Genomic DNA, 21,545 nt, shown 5'->3' on the forward strand with positions numbered 1-21,545 from the left:
TCTGGTCCCAAGCATTTTGGATAAGGAAGACTCAACCTGTAGTAGTTTGTGCTGAATTAATTCAGCTGGAGGGAGAGAAGAGGAGATGTAGGGTCTTACTCTTCCCATTAGGCTTTTTAAAAAACTTTCCTAAACCCAATACATAAATTTAATGTTACTTTGCTTAAAATGGTGGTTTTGTGTCTTATTTATCAATTATTATTTATTTTCTTTATATCCTGCTTTTCTCCCCTGAAGGACCCAAAGCAGACCACTCCCTGCATTAAAACAATTCAGCTAAAAACATTCCAAAATACAAAAATTAAAAAAATACAAACCACTGAAAACATTGGTTTTAAACAATTAAAAGCACATGGAAACCTACCCATTATACTACTCCATCAGATACAAACTGGAGACATATTTGATTGGCGTATCAGTCTCATTAGTGAGTGGAAGCTTGTGCAAATGTCTTTTCTCAATCCCTCTATGATTTCGCTTCCTTCAGGAAATTTTTAAAAAGGTCCTGTTTTAAAGCATACAAACAAGAGATTGTGTGGGTCAGCTGTAGCAAGCATTGCATCTCCCCTTAGCCCAAAGAACTGTACGTTTTTGTCTCTGGGAATGCAAATGCAGTTGCAGAAGCAGAATAATTTCTCATAGTGTCTGCCAGTTCTTGGGAGAATAGAGTTAGTAGAAGCAACAAGAGAAAATGGAGATCTTGGGGAATGTGCACCTATAGGTGGTTATCGGTTTTATTACTTAGGTTGCATCCACACTGCAGAATTAATGCAGCTCAATCAGGTGGAATTCTGAGATTTGTAGTTCTGTGAGATATTTAACCTTCTCTCTCAGTGAGCTCACACTAAAAAACCCAGAATTCCATTGGATGGAGCCACTACAGTTAAAGCAATCCATTAATTCTGAGTGTAGCAGTAGCCACAGTTAACACTGGCTGTGTCTGAACAAACCAAATACTACATCTTCCCCTGTCCTCATGGCAAGGAATCCTGATAATCCAGGCAGGGCTCAGTCCCCAGTTCTGGTGTGAACTGTTTAGATGATGACCATTCAGTTCAGCACCAAATCTGCAGTATACCCTTTAATCATTGGGGGGGGGGGGGGGTAGCGTTTGCTTCTGTTGTTCCGGAGCCCTCTGGAGCAATGGTGGGTGGCTGTTTACAATGTGTCCTCCTGTGCCACCATTTGCCACTGCGTGGCCTCAGAAAGCAGTGATCCATGGTTGCAGCAGTGGGCAGCACAGCAGCACACATATGAAAATAGCTACCTCCTATTGCTCCAGAGTGCCAGGTAATGGGAGGACGTTGGAACAGTTCTGGGCCCAGAATACTCTAGGCTGCTTCTGAAGTATTCTGCTTATGCAGGGGCTAAACGGACAGGCAAAAAGAGGTGCTTTCAGGCTGACTTGAAGGTGTGGCCGTTTCAAAAAGAGGCAGCTTTTTTCCGTTTCTTCCTGGCTTGAAGCCATATCATGGGATCATGACATGAGCACTCCAGCTGCTTTGGGAGCCGGTGGTGCGGTTGGTGGGGTTTCAATGTGACTTCACGCCACTTTTTCCTGCCCATCTGTTTCGCCCTGCAGATACCACCACTAACAAAAATTCTAGATGTGTTTTGAGTGGGAGTTCAGCACCTTGAATACCTCCCTTGAAGTCTGAAATAACTCCCAGAGGCAAATCCAATATGCCACTGACAGGGGAGCAACCATCTACCTCTAGAAGGAGATAACAGTACCTCTGTACCAACTATACTATGTGTTGAGCCTATGAGTGGTTTTCCTGATTCATTTCTAGGTACTAGTTTTGACATTGAATTCAGCATCTTTTCCAAAAAAACCCTCTCCATTTTCATTCCATTTGGTGCTATGGTCATTTTCAAGACCTGTCACCCAGATTGGCTCAGTTTGAAACATTAGAGCAGTGTCCACAAATTGCGCTCTTTAGAGATTTTGGACTTCAGCTCCCAGAAGCCTCAGACATGTTGGCCAAAATCCTTTAAAGAGCACAGTTTGGGGACCACTGCATTAAAGCTGGGCCTTGATAGCGTTTGTGCTATCAAGAAACCCTTTCTCAGTATATATGGCATATGTATAAGGCCCAACTGTTTATGAAGACCATTGGCTACACACAAGAAGGGTTTGGTGAAGAAAAATGTTGCTCATTTTTCCTCTTATTTCTCTAATTATTCAAGTTTTGCAATTAAAGGTGAAGATCTTTACATCTGAATAGTCATTTCTAAATCAGAGATGAACATTGGATAAATCATTTTCATAGAGTTTTACTGAACTCTTGCTTATGCCAGACTGTGGTTAGAAGCATACATATTTATCATTGCAGGTGTTTCTGTGCATTTGTGTTAAGATCAAGAATAGGAAGTGGTAACAGGCAGCCCTTATGTGAAGCAAGAGAGAGCAGATTGTTCAGTATTGTTAAAGCAGAAAGCAACTGCAAGATTTGTGGAGAGAAGAAAGACACAAAAATAACCTTTCTGTTTTTAGGAGTGAGTTTGCTAACTGTAGCCTACATTATCTAGGTCATGCTGAGGTTGGGAGATAGCAGGTTGGTGGCTTCCCAAACTATATTTATTTTTATTTGAACTTCCATCCTAGCAATATAAGCATCCAATTTTTTTTTCCTGTTTCATAGCATTCGGAGTATCTTTCCTGTGAATAGAAGATTCCCAATTTGTAGATATTTCTACTGCAATTTTGTTCTTTTAAAAATTTATTTCTCTAACCTGCTCAGAAGTTTCCAAATAATAAAAGTTAATCCGGTTGAACATTTGCCAGCTGGCTCTTTATACATTTCTGTTTGTTCCCTCTTCTCTCATCACTTACATCCTGCCATAACACTGTTATTATGGCTTTAGTATATAATATAATAAAAGTGGGTAATTTCTGCAGTTATACAAACAGGAGGACTGAGAGAAGGAGGCTTTGCCTTTCCTTATGTCCTCCTTTTCCCTAAGTGTAAAAGGCGTGGCATACCACCATGTTCTTTTTTTAAAACTTACATCACATTTCTAGAGAAGCAGGGCTGGTTTGAAGGTTCAGTCTCTCCTTTCAAAAAAAAGTTTTAAAAAAGTATTTTGAACAAGAGAACCTGGGCAGATGTGAAACACAGAGACCATTCTTAGTTCGCTGAACTTGCTAACAGGGCAATTGCCCCATTTCATACCCCCATTATTAATCAACCAAAGAATGGCCAATAGGGAATTGGATGATGCCTTTTTAGAACAGATGACCACATACTCAGAAATGAGAAATGTAAAAGTGATGGATGATTCCAGCTGTCATCATATTTGATGGAAGTCAAACTCAGCCAAAAATTTAAGGTCCAAGCCAGTTCCTCACTTGCCTGGCAGATAATTTCATTGTTCAAAAGGTGGAAGAGGCAACAAGGGGATCAGCTATTTTAGATCTGATCCTAACCCACAGGGATCACCTGGTTAATGGGGTACAAGTGGCCGGATCCTTTGATGGGAGTGATCATGTTCTCCTGGAGTAAGTTATATAGTGGAAAGGAGAAACCAGGTGTAGTCAGACACACATTCTAGACTTTAAGAAAGCTGATTTCAGTAAACTTAGGCAAATACAGTCTGCCCTTCTTATACACTGATTTCTTATACACGGATTCAAGCATCCACGGTTTGAAAATGTTCAAAAAAAATATAAATTTCAAATATCAAACCTTGATTTTCCATTTTTATAAGGGACACCATTTTGCTATGTCATTATATTTAATGGGACTTGAGCATCCACAGATTTTGTTATCCACGGGGGATCTTGGAACCAAGCCCCAACGTATAACAAGGGTCCACTGTACTGGGTGTGATTCTGTGGTCAAGAATAGTAAAAGAGAAGGAGTTCAGGATGGATGGGAGTTTTGTCAAAAGGGAGATACTGAGGACACAGTTTCAAACAGTTCCAATGAGGAGGAAAAATGGAAGGTGTTTCAAGAATCCAGGATGGATGACTAAAGAACTTTCAACTGAGCTAAGTTTTAAAAGGGACATGTATAAGAAATGGAAAAGGAGGAAAATCACCAAAGAGAAATCCAAACAAATAGCGAGCATGTGTAGAGGGAAGGTCAGAAAAGCTAAAGCTCAGAATGAGCTCAGGCTTGTTAGAGAGGTTAAAAACAATAAAAGGGGCTTTTTAGTTATGTCTGTAACAAGAAGAAGGAGGAAATGGTAGGGCCACTGCATGGAAAAGATGGCAAAAAGCTAACGGGACAGAGAAAAGGAACAATTTACTCAACACCTTCTTTGCCTCAGTCTTCTCAGAAAAGGCAGAGGGTGCTCAACCTGAGGAAAATGGAGCAGATGGCAGAATGGGAGATTCAGCACAGAATAAGTAAAGAGATAATACAGGAATATCTGGTTAATCTAAATGAATATAAGTCTCCAGGACCTGATGAACTACATCCAAGGATACTAAAAAAAACCTAGCAGAAGTAATCTCAGAGCCACTGGCAATAATGTTTGAGAACCGCTGGAGAACAGGAGAAGTCCCAGAAGACTAGAGGAGGGCAAAAGTTGTCCCCATCTTCAAAAAGGGAAAAAAGAGGACCCAAACAATTTGTGTCCAGTTAGCCTGACATCAATAGCAGGAACGATTCTAGAGCAGATCATTAAACAGAGCATCTGTAAGCACTTAGAAAGGAATGCTATAGTCACAAAAACTCAACATGGGTTTCTCAAAAACAAGTCATGCCAGACCAATCTTATCTATTTTTTTGATAAAATTACCAGCTTGGTAGATGAAAGGAATGCTGTGGATATAGTATATCTTGATTTTAGTAAGGCCTTTGACAAGTTCCCCTGGGATATTCTTGCATAACAAGCTAGTAAAATGTGGGCTAGACAATGCAACTGTTATATGAATTTGTACTTAGTTGACTGACTGAACCCAAAGGGTGCTCACCAGTGACTCTTCTTCATCTTGGAGAGATGTGACTAGTGGGGTACTACAAGGTTCTGTCCTGGGCCCAGTGCTGTTCAACATCTTTATCAGTGACTTGGATGACAGAATTGGGGGCATACTTATCAAATTTGCAGACAACACCAAATTAGGAGGGCTAGCTGATACCCCAGAGGAGAAGATAAAATTCAAAATGACTTTAATAAATTAGAAAGCTGGACCAAAATTAACAAAATGAATTTCAACAGGACGAAATGTAAAGTCCTACATTGGGCAGTAAAAATGAAATTCACAGATATAGGATGGGGGACATCCAGTTTGACAACAGTACATGTGAAAGTAATCTAGGAGTCCTAGTAGAGTAGAAGCTGAACATGAGCCAACAGTGTGATGGTCACCTCAGTTCATAAAATGTTCACAAGCTGGAGCATGTCTGTGGAGGGTGACCAAAATGGTGAAAGGCTTGGACAGGCAGCGGCAGTGAGAGGAGCCCAGGCAGCAACACCAGCCCTCCATGGAAGGCGGCCAGAGGGAGGAGCAGCAGTGGGGAGGCATTTAGGCCCCCACACTCACCACCAGCCCTCCACAGGCAGCAGCAGTGAGAGGAGCCCAGCAGGGACCCAGGAGCCCAGGCAGCAACACCAGCCCTCCACGGGAGGCGGCCAGAGGGAGGAGCAGCAGCGGGGAGGCATTTAGGCCCCCGCACTCACCACCAGCCCTCCACAGGCAGCGGCAGTGAGAGGAGCCCAGCAGGGACCCAGGAGCCCAGGCAGCAACACCAGCCCTCCACGGGAGGCGGCCAGAGGGAGGAGCAGCAGCGGGGAGGCATTTAGGCCCCCGCACTCACCACCAGCCCTCCACAGGCAGCGGCAGTGAGGGGAGCCCAGCAGGGACCCAGGAGCCCAGGCAGCAACACCAGCCCTCCACGGGAGGTGGCCAGAGGGAGGAGCAGCAGCGGGGAGGCATTTAGGCCCCCGCACTCACCACCAGCCCTCCACAGGCAGCGGCAGTGAGAGGAGCCCAGCAGGGACCCAGGAGCCCAGGCAGCAACACCAGCCCTCCACGGGAGGCGGCCAGAGGGAGGAGCAGCAGCGGGGAGGCATTTAGGCCCCCGCACTCACCACCAGCCCTCCACAGGCAGCGGCAGTGAGGGGAGCCCAGCAGGGACCCAGGAGCCCAGGCAGCAACACCAGCCCTCCACGGGAGGTGGCCAGAGGGAGGAGCAGCAGCGGGGAGGCATTTAGGCCCCCGCACTCACCACCAGCCCTCCACAGGCAGCGGCAGCGAGAGGAGCCCAGCAGGGACCCAGGAGCCCAGGCAGTAACATCAGCACTCCGCACCGTCCAGGGCCCTTTAAAAGAGGCCCAAGAACAGCAGCCTCGGCACGGCGGCGAGGCAGCAGTGCGGGAGAGAGGCAACTCCCCCTTGGGGACACCCCACTACGCAAGTGTATGGTTAGAAGACAAAGACTGTTGAAATATATTTATCTTACTTAAAAACAATAATAAATACCATAGGTAAAGTAGGGGAGGGTAAGAGAACATTAAGGAGGGGAGGGAATAAGCAGGCTCTGAATGACTAACTGCCACAGGTGAATGGCGAAACGGAACTGAACTGGGAATAATTTTTCCAATTCAGTCAAAGTAAGGGTGAACAAGGTTTGAAATCCATTAGGGATATTGTATAAATTTACTTTTTTGTGTCTTGGAATAATCGTAGAATTGAAAAGGATACTAAACTGAACAGAAAAATTTTAAGCAAGAGAAAATTAGTATCTAAACTTATACAAGTAAAATTAACCTTGAAAATCTCCCGAAAATTAGAAATAAGTTACACTGGTAAAAATACAATATAAGGGGACAACCCTTACATTATTAAGGCCTAAGGGCAAAAGTGACGCCCACCTTTTTAAGTTTACTCCAGACCAAGGAAAGGGGAAGAACGGAGGGGAAGATAACTTGGGGGAAACAGTAATAAATCGAAAGTGCTAGGCAGTTTGTAAAAGTTAATAATCAATTTATTTTGGACACTCGAATGAAATTTTGGCTCTCCGCTTGAAACTACAATTTAAAAAAAAAAGAGGGGAAAAAAAGCGGGATAGGGGAAAATAAGATCATGGAGGAGCAGCAACAAATCTATCCCAAGAAATAGAAGGTAACACAACAGGGGAAAAGAATGGGGGGATAGACTCCCTGAACATTCACAATTCCAATAGTATAATCCTGGAAGAAATTAAAAAACTAAGGATAGACATCAGATCTGAAATTAGGGCAGAAATCCGACAAGAAATTAAAGAATGGAAAGAAGAGATAAAAACAGAAATACAAAAAGAAATAAGGGAATTAAAAGAGACATTAACAGATATGGCACAGGAGATAAAGGAAAATCATAAAAGAATTTTAGAGACAGAAGGGAAAACATCTAGAATAGAAGAGAAGATAGAACAAATAGAAGAGGCACAAATGATAGAAGAGAAATTCAAAATCCTAACAGAGTTAAGAAATAAAGAAAAAACCTTGAAAATTCGAGGACTCCCGGAACAATATAATGAAAATCTAAACACTCGGTTGATCCCAGCACTAGCATATTATATAGACTGGATGCCAGAACAACTAGATTTAGAAGTAGATAAATTATATAGACAAAATTCCTGGATCGCGACTAACAAAAAACTTCCCAGAGACATTATAATACAATTCGTAAGAACTAAAGTGCAGGATCTAATTTTGGAAGTTAACTACCAAAAAAAATTCTTTATAGAAAATTATCCTCAGGAAATTAAAATATTTAAAGATCTGCCTCCTCAAATCTTAAAAAAAAGGAAGGATTATGTAAGATTAACAGAATTTCTCAAAGAAAACAATATTAAATATTGATGGGGGAAGTTTGAAGGAGTAAATTTCTCTATAGACAAGAAATACCAAATAGACACTATAGAAAAAGCAAGAGCCTTCCTTAAAAAGTTTGAAGGATATGAGTCGATAGGGAGCACATCTTCGGAAGAAGATAATACCAATTTAGAACAAAGTACTGCCCAAAAAGCTAACCAACAGAAGCATAGAAAAGCAAAACAACATAGAAGGAAACCAGAAACAGAACTAAGGACAAATTTTGAAAAAGAAGAGGAAAGTCTCAAGCAAGAAACAAAACAGCAAAGTCAGTCACAGGAACTAGAAGAAGGAGAAATACTAGGAGAAGAAGAACAGGTTAACAGGAAAGAAAAAGGGAAGAGAAAATATAATACAAGAGCGGGGGGCGCAGCTAAAGGAATAAAAAAACTGGTAGAAAACAAATCCCACTCAGACCAAGAGAAGGAAGAGGAGGAAAGTTACCTATACTCAGAGATAGGTAGAAGGAAAAAAAGTAGGAGGAAAAATAAGAGATAGGAGAAGGAAACAGTGAGAAGTAGCAACGTTTATAATGGCTCTCAAAGTATTGTCATGGAATGTTAATGGCCTAAATTTTAAAGAGAAAAGAAATAAAGTATTCCATTTTTTGAAGAAGCAAAAGGCGACCATAATTTGTCTACAAGAAACGCATTTAAGACAGAAAGACATAAGACTGATACAAAACAAAGTCTAGGTATCTTATATTCCGCCTCTAGTACTCAATTGAAAAAGAAAGGAGTGGTAACTTATATAAAAAACAATATTAAATCTAAAGAAATCTTTAAAGATATCAATAATGGATTATATGTAGCAACAGAGGTTGAGTTACAATCCGGTAAAATATTGATAGTCAACATTTATACCCCACAGGAAAAAAAAGCGAAATTTTACAATGATTTAAGACAAAAGATAAAAGAACAAGACTATGATAAAATAATAATTAAAGGAGACTGGAATGGTGTATTAGATCCTAAAACAGATAGATTAACCCAGGCTAAAAGAGATAATACACAGGGAACACTTCCAAAAGCAGCACTTAATTTAATAAGGGAAAATTATTTGATAGATATATGGAGAGAAAGCAGTCCTAAGCTTAAAGAATTTACATTCTATTCTGAACGATTTAATTCCTGGTCTAGAATTGATTTTTCGGCAATATCCAGATCACTATGTAAGCAGGTAACAAAAACAGAGATCATGCCTAGGATCATATCTGATCATAACCCAATCTTACTACAGTTGAATGAAGGGAAAAAAGAATACTCTTGGAGACTCCAAGATTATTTACTAATGGATGAAGGAATAATAAAAAAAATTAAACAAGAAATCAATGAATATTTCAAACAAAATGTTAATCAAGAAACTCCAATAGATATCATATGGGATGCATCAAAGGCAGTAATCAGAGGGCATTTAATCCAACAAGAGATAAGACAAAGGAAGATCAAAAACAAGGAAGAAAAAGATCTAACAGAAAAATTAAAGCACAAAGAAAAAGAATGTGTAATGAACCCAAGCAACAGCAAACTAAGAGAGGAAGAACAACTACTCAGAATGCAGATAGAACAGAAAATAACAAAAGAGGTCCTGAAAAACATAAAAGACTGCAAACACTACCATTTTGAAAATGCAAACAAGGTGGGAAAATGGTTGACTAACAAATTGAAAAAAGACAAGGCGGGGAAAACAATACTGAAATTAACAGAAAATAGTAGAGTGTATACACAGCAAAAAGAATTAATTAGGATTACAGAGCAATATTATAAAAAATTGTTTAATGAAACAAAGGGGAATAAAAGTGGGGAAGAAAAAAGGGAATATATTAAAGAATGCCACCTCCCAAAAATATCTAAACAACAATTGGAAAACTTACTCACCTATATCTCTCTCGGAGGTTGACATAGCAATCGAAAGATTAAAAACAGACAAAGCGCCAGGACCAGACGGGTTTACGGCGAGATATTATAAAACATTTAAATCAGAAATATCTCCATTGCTTCATAAAACTATTCAACAAATTGACACAGGGAACATACCCGAAACATGGAAACAGTCGTTAACGGTACTGATTCCCAAAGAAGGTAAAGATCCCGAAAATATAGCAAATTACCATCCAATTACACTCTTGAATAATGATTATAAGATTTACACCTCGATATTAGCAGAAAGAATAAAGAGATTTCTAGGAGAATGGATCTCGGAAGAGCAAGCAGGTTTCCTCCCCGGGAGATACTTAAGAAACAACATACGTATGGTATTGAATATAATTGAATATTACAATAATTATAAGCATTTAAAATTAGGACTACTCTTTCTAGACCTAGAAAAGGCCTTTGATAATGTAAATTGGGAATTTCTAATGATACTGATGGAGGAAAGTGGAATCCAAGGTAAATTTCTACAAGGGATACAAAAAATTTACGCAAATCAAGAAACTCAAATAATTGTTAATGGGGAGAAAACAAGTAAGTGTAAAATATCCAAAGGCACCCGACAGGGATGTCCACTCTCACCACTGTTATTTCTTATGATAATGGAAATTCTATGTCGAAAATTAAAAATGGAAAAAAAGATTAAGGATCCAAAGACAGAGAACTATCAATACAACCTGCGAGCATACGCAGATGATATAGTAATATTTATTGAAGATCCGATAAGGGGTATAAAAAGAACAGAAGAAATATTGGCAGAATTTGGCAATACAGCAGGAGTAAAAATAAATAAAGGCAAAAGTGGAATAATAACCAAAAATCTAAGCCCAAAAGAGTTAGAAAAGCTACAAAAGGAAACCGAATTTAAACTAATTGATCCATCTAAATACCTGGGAATAAAAATAACTAATAACAACAAAGATCTGTATAAAAACAACTATGAAGGCACATGGAAAAAAATTAAAGAAGATTTAGAAAACTGGTCTAATAAGTACCTGTCACTCATGGGAAGGATAGCAATAATACAAATGCAAGTCCTACCCAAAATGTTATTTCTGTTTCAAACACTTCCAATATTAGAGAACAAATCTCCCTTCATACAATGGAACAAAGAAATAACAAAGTTTATATGGAGAGGGAAGCAACCGAGAATGAAATTAAAGGTATTGCAAGGTAGAAAGGAAAAGGGTGGTTTAGGCTTACCCAATCTTGAATTATATCATAATGCATGTGCACTTATATGGGTAAAAGATTGGATATTGTTAGAAAATAAGAAACTGAATCAATGGTAGTTACTTAAGTGTCAATGTTTGTTGCTGTTGTGTGCCCTTAAGTGATTTCTGATTTATGGTTACCTGAGGGCAAACTTATAACAGGATTTACTTGGCAAGCTTTATTCAGAGGGGTTTTGCTATTGACTTCTGAAGCTGAGAGAGTGTGACTTACCCAAGGTCACCCAGTGGGTTTTCATGGCCAAGCAGGGATTCAAACCCTAGTCTCTAGAGTTCTAATATAACCCTCAAACCACTACCTCATGCCGTATCACTCAGCAATTGATTCAGTGGGTCTACTCTTGCTGATATGACCAATTAGATTTAGTTCATTATTTCAGAGACATTGTTAATGCCATGTTTGCTTTGTAATATTGACTTCTAACATAGGATGGTCTTAGAATCCTTTTGCTATCATTTTGATTTCAGACTTTCACCTTAAAAACGTTTACAGAGACAGAAAACTGGCTAAAATGTACACATAATATATATAAATGTGTACACAAAATCTATCAGAAGGCATTAACAATGTAAATAAGTAATTTCCTTCAGATAGATGTTATCTTGATAGCAAAGCCAGATCACATCCCTGTTAAGAATAAATTAATTTGCAGGGACTAACAGACCCACAAAGTAATAAAAAACTAAACTCTTCCATATGCTTTAACTTCACTGGTTTGTCAGGAACAATCCCAATTAATCTACTGTCATCCCAATTTTTCAATTTTTAAAATGTTAAATTTTCATTCTCCTCCCACTTTTCCTCTTTGCCCTTTAGCTGACTTCCATTACTACAAACTGAATGTAAAGTGCAAATGTATTTTGCAGTCAATTTAGCTGGGGGAAAGGAGATAAGTGGGTACAATCTTACCCTTCCCGGGAGGCTGAGACGGCTACAGCTTCTCCTAGTTTTTGTATACTTCCTTATTAATAACTTTTGCCATCTTAACCACACTCAGATGTTGCTTGATCCCAGCTTTTATCTGTGAAATGTTAGAGATTTCTCTAACTCTTCCATTCCATTTTAAAAAAAAAAAAATCCAACCTAGATGTTAATAGACATCTTAGTTTTGCAAATTTCTAAGAATGAAAAATTCATTTTTAGGTCCAGGTTGAAAATCCGACATTTTCTAGATGTATCAGGGATAACATCCACAATGAGACCTTTACATAAATTTGTAGTCAGTAATATTGTAATAAAAGTGAACAAAAAAAAGCAACCCTGGACTCAAGCTGTACCAACTGAGAGGGCCATAGAACTCCTCAAAAGCTTTACCTTGCCCAGTAGAATTAAAGATACGTCATTGTTATGATATACTTCTGGAACACCTCAAATATGCCCATGGAATAAAATAGGGCTGCTGTTGGTGTACTTCTGTGGGATGGAGTCAGATGAATTTTGCCTGTGGAGGGACGAATCAGGTGACTCAGATAATGTCCATGCTTTGTTACAGGGGTGCTAAAGCATTCTCCTCTGCCTTATCATGTCTTAAGTGTGGTGGCTTGCCTTGCACCACCCTACGATGGCCTGGGCAAAGTGGCTTCTTCTGTGTCCACATAAAGCTGAGGCATTTTTGCTGGCAGTTCCTGATTTGCTAGCTGTGGTAGACTTTCCAGTTATACCAGGGAGTACATCTTTTCGCTGCCCTTCCGTAACTGAGTAGTGTGGGCATAGGATTTGTTTGCTGTCTCTGATTGTTCTATTGGCTGAATAGAGGACACAAAACTGAAAACGAAAGGGGGAAAAAGGAGTCAATTATGTTTATATTTAATAGATAATAAAGATAACTGTAATATTAACAGTATTTAAAAAGTTGAAAACTTGTAATTTAGAAATAGAACCATTATTTTATTTGTTGTTGTTGTTATTGTGTGTTTTCAAGTCATTTCCAACTTATGGCAACCTTAAGGCAAACCTATCATGGGGTTTTCTGGGGCTGAGTATGTGGTTCACTCAAGACCACCAAGTGGGTTTCCATGGCTGAGTGGGGAATCAAACCCTGGTTTCCAGTGTCATAATCCAATGCTCAACCCACTACACCATACTGGCTTGCCAATTAATTCTGCTTTTGAAAAGGTGGAAGTAAAAATATTGTCTTGGATCCATGCAAGCTATTATCATTATTAAGTTGCATATTTAAACAAAATGTAATACAGCAGATGTCAGAAAGCAAACCAAAAAAATTCCATGTGGATTTGAGATTTTTTACTATACTTTTATAATATCCAAACAAATAAATACTTGTGAAGTTGAAGGCTTTCATGGCCAGCATCCATAGTTTTTTGTGGTTTTATGGGCTATGTGGCTATGTTCTATAAGAGTACTTATTTAACAGAATACAGTTACTATAATCATATTAATTAGTATTATAATTTATTTAAACATGACAATAATTAAATATATAAACTCGAGTAGTGGTGCAACTCAAATTTAATTGCATGTTTTGGGCCAACTGCAAACTCATATAATTCCCATTACCATTGTCCTTGTAATGGCAAGTCTCTTCTCATTGTTTGGAAGATGTCACTCTTCTAGTAATCATTCTTTAATTTTTATACTGCCTGGAAGCTCAGTTGTCATTCTGAACCAATTGTTGTGCTTGTATGGTTAAGGGAATTCATTAATTACTACTTACAATTCAATTGGTTACAGTTAAGGTTACAGTCTTATTGCAACATGAAGAGGTGCTTTTGAGACGATTTTGCAGCACCAGAGAAGGGAGGGTTGGCCCTGCTGCTTTGACACACACACACACACCCGCCCCTGCTGGAATTATGCTTTTAAAAGCCCAGTGAATGCTGATTCTTGCTTTCCTGTTGAACCATCTTTTGCCCTATTTGCCAAGGGCAGTCTATTGACACTGACTACCCAGACAGATAATAATAATAATAATAATAATAATAATAATAATAATAATAATATTTATTTGTATCCCGCCCCTCTGCTTCCTCCTCCCCACCCACCATAGAGCACAACGAGGTCTCATATGGTAACTTGATGGCCACATGTGCAGCTTCTGACATTTGATTCTAAGGGAGGCAGCCAAGTACAAGTATTCTCAGAACCGCCAAGAGATAGTTTATCCTTCAATTCTTTCTGAGCAGCACAGTACTTGATAATGCCTAAGTGGCTTGCGGCTTTGGTCCCATTAACAGTGATGTAGACTTGAATCAATTGACTTGAACTCAAGTTGGACTCAAGTCATTTCAATGACGTGAGTTGGTTTAAAATCAGCAATGAATGATGTACTACCTCAACTTGGGATTTGTATATTTTTAGTGACTGACTTGTTGGTGTCATTCACTTTGAGCAGTAGGCAAGAGCTGTCCCCAGAATGCAGGGTATGCTTCTTTGAGGGGAACAGCAAATGAGTTGGGCAATGGTATTATGGGGGAAGGATCCATCTAAAGCTTTTTAAAAACTTTAGACTATGCAGCGGGGATAGTCTAGTCTCAACCCCCACCTCAGTCCCATTGCCTATTACATTTGCTGTTCTCATCTGAGAAATATGCCCTGCCTCCTTTTTTCCTGTTAAAAGTTGGCTCTCAGGCTTGAGACTCAACTTGTGACTTGACTTGAAAATATCTTGCAACGGTTTGAAACTTGACTTGAGACTTAAAGGTAGAGATTCGAGACTCAACCTGAGATTTAGAGTAAAAGGCTTGAATACATCACTGCCCATTACTGATGGTCTATGCCAATAGCAATTTTCTAACTATTTTGCTTTTTGGCACAGTTGCCTACCTCTGCTGTAGGGGTAAAGAGCATTCCGGACAGCTTGACATTTCTGAGGGCAGAATCCACTAAGCTTCCCAGTGCAGCTATAGCTTACTTTGCTAAAAAATGATTAAAATCCTAAGGAAGGTCAAAGAGTTTGGTGGGCTGAAAGGCTGTAGATATCACTTTCTACATTCACATTTTTGTGCATCGTGTGAGTGGGATTATGTCCCTCCTTTCCCTGGTGAAACTGATTTTTGTTTTGTTTTTTAATCATGTGGCCAGCATTTGTAAGCAGTCATATTTCCCATTGTTTATTGTAGTGGTGCTGTTGAGCTCTATTTGATTATAGTAAACAAGTCATAGCAGACCTTGATTCCTGATCTGCCAGTTTCACCATTTTATATTCTCTTTTCTTTGCAGTGCTCTGCAAACTGATGTACTCCCTGCTGCTCCTATAGCAAACAAAAGCTATCTCAGTGGGGTGTCAGACATTCCACTTCTCTACAAAACTCTGGATCAGTGCCTAGAGGAGACAACCCACCGGTATCCTGAACAAGAAGCCTTGATATTCTCCACACAAGGGATTCGAAAGACTTTTGCCCAGTTTAAACAAGATGTAGGTGACCAATTCACTTGTTACTCCATTCACACAGCTAAGGTAGACAGTTCGTCATCCCATAGTTACACTATATATCAAAAGAATCTTGAAATTGAGTTTAAAAGATTACTGGGGAAAATAAGAGTACTGTATGTTGAAAGCAAAAAATAAGTGAACATTATTTTAAAATATACAAGGATAAAAGGTTCTCTCACTACCACTCAGCAGTGGCACCACTGGGAGGGGGGGGGGACACCACACCAGGTGACAAGCTAAGGGAGGGGTGACCCCATGCTCCTCAAACATCTGTATTTTGGCAGATATAGGCAGTGGCATTCGGCTGTATCTTTTTAAAATGCTGAAGAGATTATTATTATTATTATTATTATTATTATTATTATTATTATTAATATCCTGCCTCTCTACAAAATGCAATTGGGGCGGCTTACAAAGATTAAAAATATACAGTCCAAACCCTCAATCCCCCCCCCCCTTAAAATACAATTAAACAATGTAGAATTTAAACATAAAACATACTTAAAAGCAATACAATAGACTGTGTCTCTTGCAAATTCTAGGTGGAGCAGGCAGCAGCTGGGCTTCTGGCCTTTGGTCTAAGAAAAGGAGACCGACTTGGAATGTGGGGGCCCAACCAGTATGAATGGGTTGTGATGCAATTTGCCACAGCCTATGCGGGAATTATCCTGGTAAGTTTATCTTGATTATAAGCAGGTTTGTGGTTTGATGAGAGGTAAAAAGCTTGGAGGGCCTTCTGAAGAAATGGGATGCTGTGGAAAAAACTTTGTATATCCAAAGGATTGACACTTGTTACAATCACATATACACAAACCTTTCAGGTAAGGTGTGTTATACAATAGTGTTTGCATTGGGTTGAAAATAAGAAGGATCAGGGGGGATTACCTATCCACCCCCTTCGCTGGGTCTTAGTGGCTTCCATGAAAGTGGACTAGACAGCCAAAGCACCTTGCATTTGTAGAATTGCCAATCTAAGTCCAGCCAAATATTTCTTTTCATTTGCAGGTTTCTGTGAACCCAGCATATCAGTCCCAAGAGCTGGAGTTTGTACTGAGGAAGGTAAGAAAGACCTATTGCAGTCAGCTGTCAGCACACAGCACAGCATTTCAGAAAAAGCTTGATGCAGGTAGCTTGGATTGTAGGAAAACATGGGAAAGAATACTACAGGGACAAGTTTTGAAATTAGCTGGGGATTTGTGAAACTAATTTGGAAAAAAATGAGCTACATATGTTTATCCTCTTATTCTAACTTACCATACTAACTCTGTGATCTTCACATGAAGTTAATTAGCAATAGATTAAGAACCAGAACTTGGAAGACTTACTTTTTTGGACTACAGGTCATGTTATCTCCTTGTGAACAAAGAAATTCAGGGAGTTTTACTCTTAAAAACTAACTTTTTTTAAAAAAAAATTATAAACTTTATTAAAACTAACTTTTAAAAATCCTGTTGTGGACAAGCAAAAGGGGCATTTCTTTCTATAAAACAGACACACTTGACCAAATTTGTTACCATAAGGTTTGTTAATTACAAATAAGTATTATTTTTAAAGCCACATTTTAAAGAAATTGGATTATTCACAATTATTAGCCATATTCATAAACAGGGTGACTAATGTGCAGAAGCAGCATACCTGTAAACATCAGATAAAATGGACAAACAATTGGGTAGACTATCATGATCTTGATTTAGACTGATCTTTGATCAACAAGACAATTGTTATGTTCTTAAATGCTAAGGAATCCACAGTTTGATTTTCTAGAAAAGTTAAGAATGATAATTCTCATTTTCTCACCTTGATTTTCTTGGTGCTTTATTGTGTATCAAAGGACAATGGCTTTAATGTATCATTATAAAAAGAGCCTGAAGCTCTTTGGCCTTTCACAGTCTTTTGACTACAATTTGCCCAATGTCTTATCTGTGACCATGCTGAACAAAGATGATGGGAACTGCAGGTCAAAACATCTGGAAGGCCAAAGACCCTCTACTCTTGACCTACAGGGTCTCTATAGAGAACCAGTACCACTGTTTAATAAGAGAAATCTGAGAAGTAGCCACTCAGAGGCCAGAACAAGCACATGTCTCTCCTGCAGCAAATACCAAAAGCTATTGCTGTAGATCTAAGCAGCTAGTGGATAGTACTGAGTAATTTGTGCTATACTGAAAGCAATGCAGAGGGATTCCCAATCCCTCCATGTTTAATGTAGGAGTTGCTTGCTTGAATTCAGGTTTCCTAAATAACACAGATAATTGCCATGTAGGGAAACTTTCCCTGACTAGACCAATCCAGTGTCTTATAATTAATAATGAGGGATTAAAACTATTTAGTGTCTTGTAAATAAAATTAATCTTGCTAGAATAAAGATGTTCATTGTACTTGCCTTTCTTATTTAGCTTTGTTGCTAAATGACTAAAACTCAAACACTGTAAGTGTGTGTGTGTGTGTGTGTGTGTGTGTGTGTGTGTGTGTGTGTGTAAACTGCCTTCAAGATAACATCAGTTTATGGTGACCCTATGAATGAGACAACTCCAAGACACCCTATTCTCACCAAAAACACACACCACCTTCTTTTTTTGACTCCCAGATTTGAGATTCAACTTGAAACATGGCTTGAAAGTATCTTACAAGGACTTATGATTCAATTTGAGACTTGGTGGAGACTTGACACTTGACTTGAAACTTGGCATAAAAGACTTGAATACATCATTGCCCATCTGTTTGTCTTTTTAGCTGTCCACAATATCCATAGAACCATTCTTCAGTGCCACATGAGTTAATGTTCTTCCTGTCAGCTTTCTTCACCATCTAGCTCTCACAACCATATACAGAGATAGGAAGTACAATGGCATAAACAATCCTTACTTCAGTATTCAGTGAAATTTCTTTGCTCTTCAGGATCTTGTCTAGTCCTTTGATTAGCTGCCCTTCCAACTCCTTGTATTCTGATTTCTTGACTGCAGTATCCATTCTGATTGATGACGAAGAAAAGGTATGGAAAAACATTAGCTATTTCAATTTCTTCATTGTCTGCCTTTTGTTGTTGTTAACTGCACTTGAGTTGATCTTGACCCATGGCAGCCCAGTGGATAAGACATATATCCAATACCCCCTGTTCTCCATTGCTCTTCTTAGTTCCTGCAAACCCATGCTCTTGATCTCTTTAATAGAGTCCATCCATCTAGCATGCAGCCTTCCTCTCTTTCTACTTCCCTTCGCCTTTCCTAGCATTATTGTTTTTTTTCCAATGAGTCATGTCTTCCATTGATGTGTCTGAAGTACAACAGCCTCAGTTCTGTCAGGGAGATTTCTGGCTTAATCTACTCTAGCATCCATTTGTTTGCCTTTTTGGCTGTCCACAGGATCCTCAGCATTTTTTGCTAGCATCACATGTTGAATGAACTGATTTTCCACCTTTCTTCTTTCTTAACTATCCAGCTCTCACATCCATATATAGTATATAATAGGGAAAACAATGGCTTGTATGATTCTGGCTTTTGTATTCAGTTGTATATCTTTGCATTTTAGAATCCTTTCTGGTTCTTTCATAGCTGCTCCCTATTCTTAATCTTCTGATTTCCTGGCTGCAGTCCCTGTTTCTATCAATGTTTGATCCCAGGTATGAGTACTCTTTTACCACTTCTATTTCTTCATTGTCTAGCTTGAAGTTGTCTAGATTCTCTGTTGTCATTATTTTTGTTTTATTTATGTTCAATAGCAGGCCTGCCTTTGCACTTTCCTCTTTGATCTTCCTTAGTAGTTGTTCCAGGTCTGGGAAATTTTCTACTAGTATTATGGTGTCTTCTGCGTATCTTAGATTGTTGATATTCCTGCCTCCTATTTTCACTCCTCATTTTTCTGTGTCAAAGCCTGCTTTTAGTCAGGACTTGAGTCTATTATGTCTCTGTAGACTGAAGCAGTTCGATAGCTATGCCATCTGTTCCTGGTTATTTATTCCTCCCAAGTGCTCTGAGTGCAGCCTTCATTTCTCGTATGGTTGCAGTGTGATCCCTATTGCCCCAATAGCGTATTCTGCTCACTGTTTCTGAAGTGTGACTTTATTGTGTAGACTGGCTTACAACCAATTTTCTTTCTCATTATACCTCTCTCTCTAGGTTGGCTGTAAAGCACTGGTATTTCCTACACAATTTAAAACACAGAAATACTATGAGATCTTGAAGTGTGTTTGTCCTGAGCTGGAACAGTCAAGTCATGGAACATTAAAAAGCAAGAAGTGAGTTCTTAGAACACTCTCCATTAGCTTCTTCTATGGCAAGGTTTTACAAAGTATCTTGTTAAACTGAGATAATAAGAGCCTATGCAATGAATAAAAAAAAAAAGCTACAGGAGCAGAAAGTTGGTGCCTCAAATCCAGTTGTTAGCACTAATGTAAGTGGACTCATTGAATCAATGAAATCTTACATAAGTGTTCATTTACCAGGTTCCTGTTGGTTTGCTCAGTCTACTTTAGTTGGTACAGTACTAATTATTGGATTGAGCCCATTGGCTTTAAAGACTGCTTCAATTCTGTCATGTTTTCCTTCCTCTGCATTGTAATTGCCAGTAGCAGTGATGCAGAGGCAAGAGAAAAGCAATACAAGGAATATCTTAACACTGAATCAGACATTTGGCCCATTCAAGCCACTGTAGCCTACAAGGATTGGCAGTGATATCCTCCATCCAACATGGCCAGCATTCTTGGAGTTGCAGCTTTCCTTAGCTCTGGTTGCAGGCAGATGTGTTTACCACTCTTGCTTCATATGTTACTTTAACCAGAAATAAAAACATGCTCCCTAAACTTGGCCCTTGGGAACTGCATGAATGCTCACAAGCTATGTGCATGCACATATTACATGCTTCCTGTTAAGATATTTTTTTAAAAAAAATGTACTGAAGATAGATTTAAAATATTACAAAAACACTGAGCATGAATGCCTAATTTACAAATCAATTATCTGTTGGAATCCTACGGGAGTTTTGCATGTGTTGTTTTGTGTAGTGAAGCAGAATTACAGGCAGACTTTTCTAGCCAGTTAATCTCTTGTATCTTCATAGAAATATCCAAATCAAAGTATCTTTTCTCATGTGCACACAGACACAATTCCATTGATTTTTTATCCACAGATTCAACTGTCCATGACTTGAAAATATTCAAAAAATAATATAAATTTCAAAAGCAAACTTTGATTTTGCTATTTTATATAAGGAACACCATATCAGTACCCCATGGGGTGTCCTGTAATCAAACCCCAGCAGGTACCAAAGGCCCTCTGTACAATGCGCTCGTGCCATACACGGGCACACTATATGCAGCTTCAAGCTTACACTGAAGCTGCATGACAGTAAAACATATGGTGTGCACGCTACCGCAAATATGTGCCCCCTTGTTTTCAATGGGTTGTGAGCATATGCAGAATTCACCTTACGCGGGGGGGTCCAGAATGGATCCCCCCACGTAAGCGAAGGGCCCACTGTATTTACAAATGTGCATGACTTTTTCAAATGTGTTCTTACACAGTACATCTGAACGACATTTTATCTCAGATTTTGGTTCTTTCCACCTTTCTTCAAGAACATTTCCACATAGTAATAAGATTTAAAGGAGTTATTCAAGGTGCTGTAATTATTTAGGAATAATGTTCAATGCCTTGAAAAAGTAAATGCCCCTTTAAAGTCTGAATTAAAACCTGGAATGGCTCCACTGCCTTACTGAAATGGGAGCCAACACCCACCACTGCTGGTTTACCAGCTAGTTATACAGTACTGTGGTAAATTAGAATTTAAATGATTGTTTGTATTTCTTTTCCATTGTCACTGGGTAGAAAGTTCTATTTTTTTAGTTGCCACCACCAACCAGCTCTCAGACTGTTCAGGTCACAAGTTTCTTGGTTATCTAGAAATGGCTATTAGATGTGGAATGGGTATCAAAAGAGAAGAAAATAAATAAAAAACAACACTACAAAATGTTAAAGAACAAAGTTTAAAATATACACTTGTCCCTCCACATTTGTGGCTTTAACTTTTGTGAATTTGATTTTTTCATGGATTTTATTAATATGTTCTCTCTAGAAATATCTAGGTACTTCAGCACAACTCTAGGGTCAACTTTAACCAAAAGTCGCATTGAAGGACCTAGAGAGTCCTAGAAAGAATACTCTACTAAGTATTTGTAGCTCCTC

General features: G+C 38.9%; 1 protein-coding gene across 1 annotated transcript in view; it reads left to right on the forward strand.

Annotated features, from left to right (window-relative positions):
* Positions 1 to 21,545, forward strand: part of ACSF2 (acyl-CoA synthetase family member 2) — a 92,571-nt gene that overhangs the window by 10,340 nt on the left and 60,686 nt on the right. Inside the window, exons 2-5 of the mRNA XM_089537006.1 lie at positions 15,153 to 15,348; positions 15,909 to 16,037; positions 16,372 to 16,425; positions 19,482 to 19,600. Of these exons, the coding sequence (XP_089393132.1) occupies positions 15,153 to 15,348; positions 15,909 to 16,037; positions 16,372 to 16,425; positions 19,482 to 19,600 (498 nt within the window). The remainder of the gene's footprint in view (positions 1 to 15,152; positions 15,349 to 15,908; positions 16,038 to 16,371; positions 16,426 to 19,481; positions 19,601 to 21,545) is intronic.

Source organism: Sceloporus occidentalis, unplaced genomic scaffold (genome assembly GCF_023333645.1).
Source record: "Sceloporus occidentalis isolate IW3139 unplaced genomic scaffold, rSceOcc1.0.p SCAF_1, whole genome shotgun sequence".
NCBI lineage: Eukaryota > Metazoa > Chordata > Lepidosauria > Squamata > Phrynosomatidae > Sceloporus > Sceloporus occidentalis.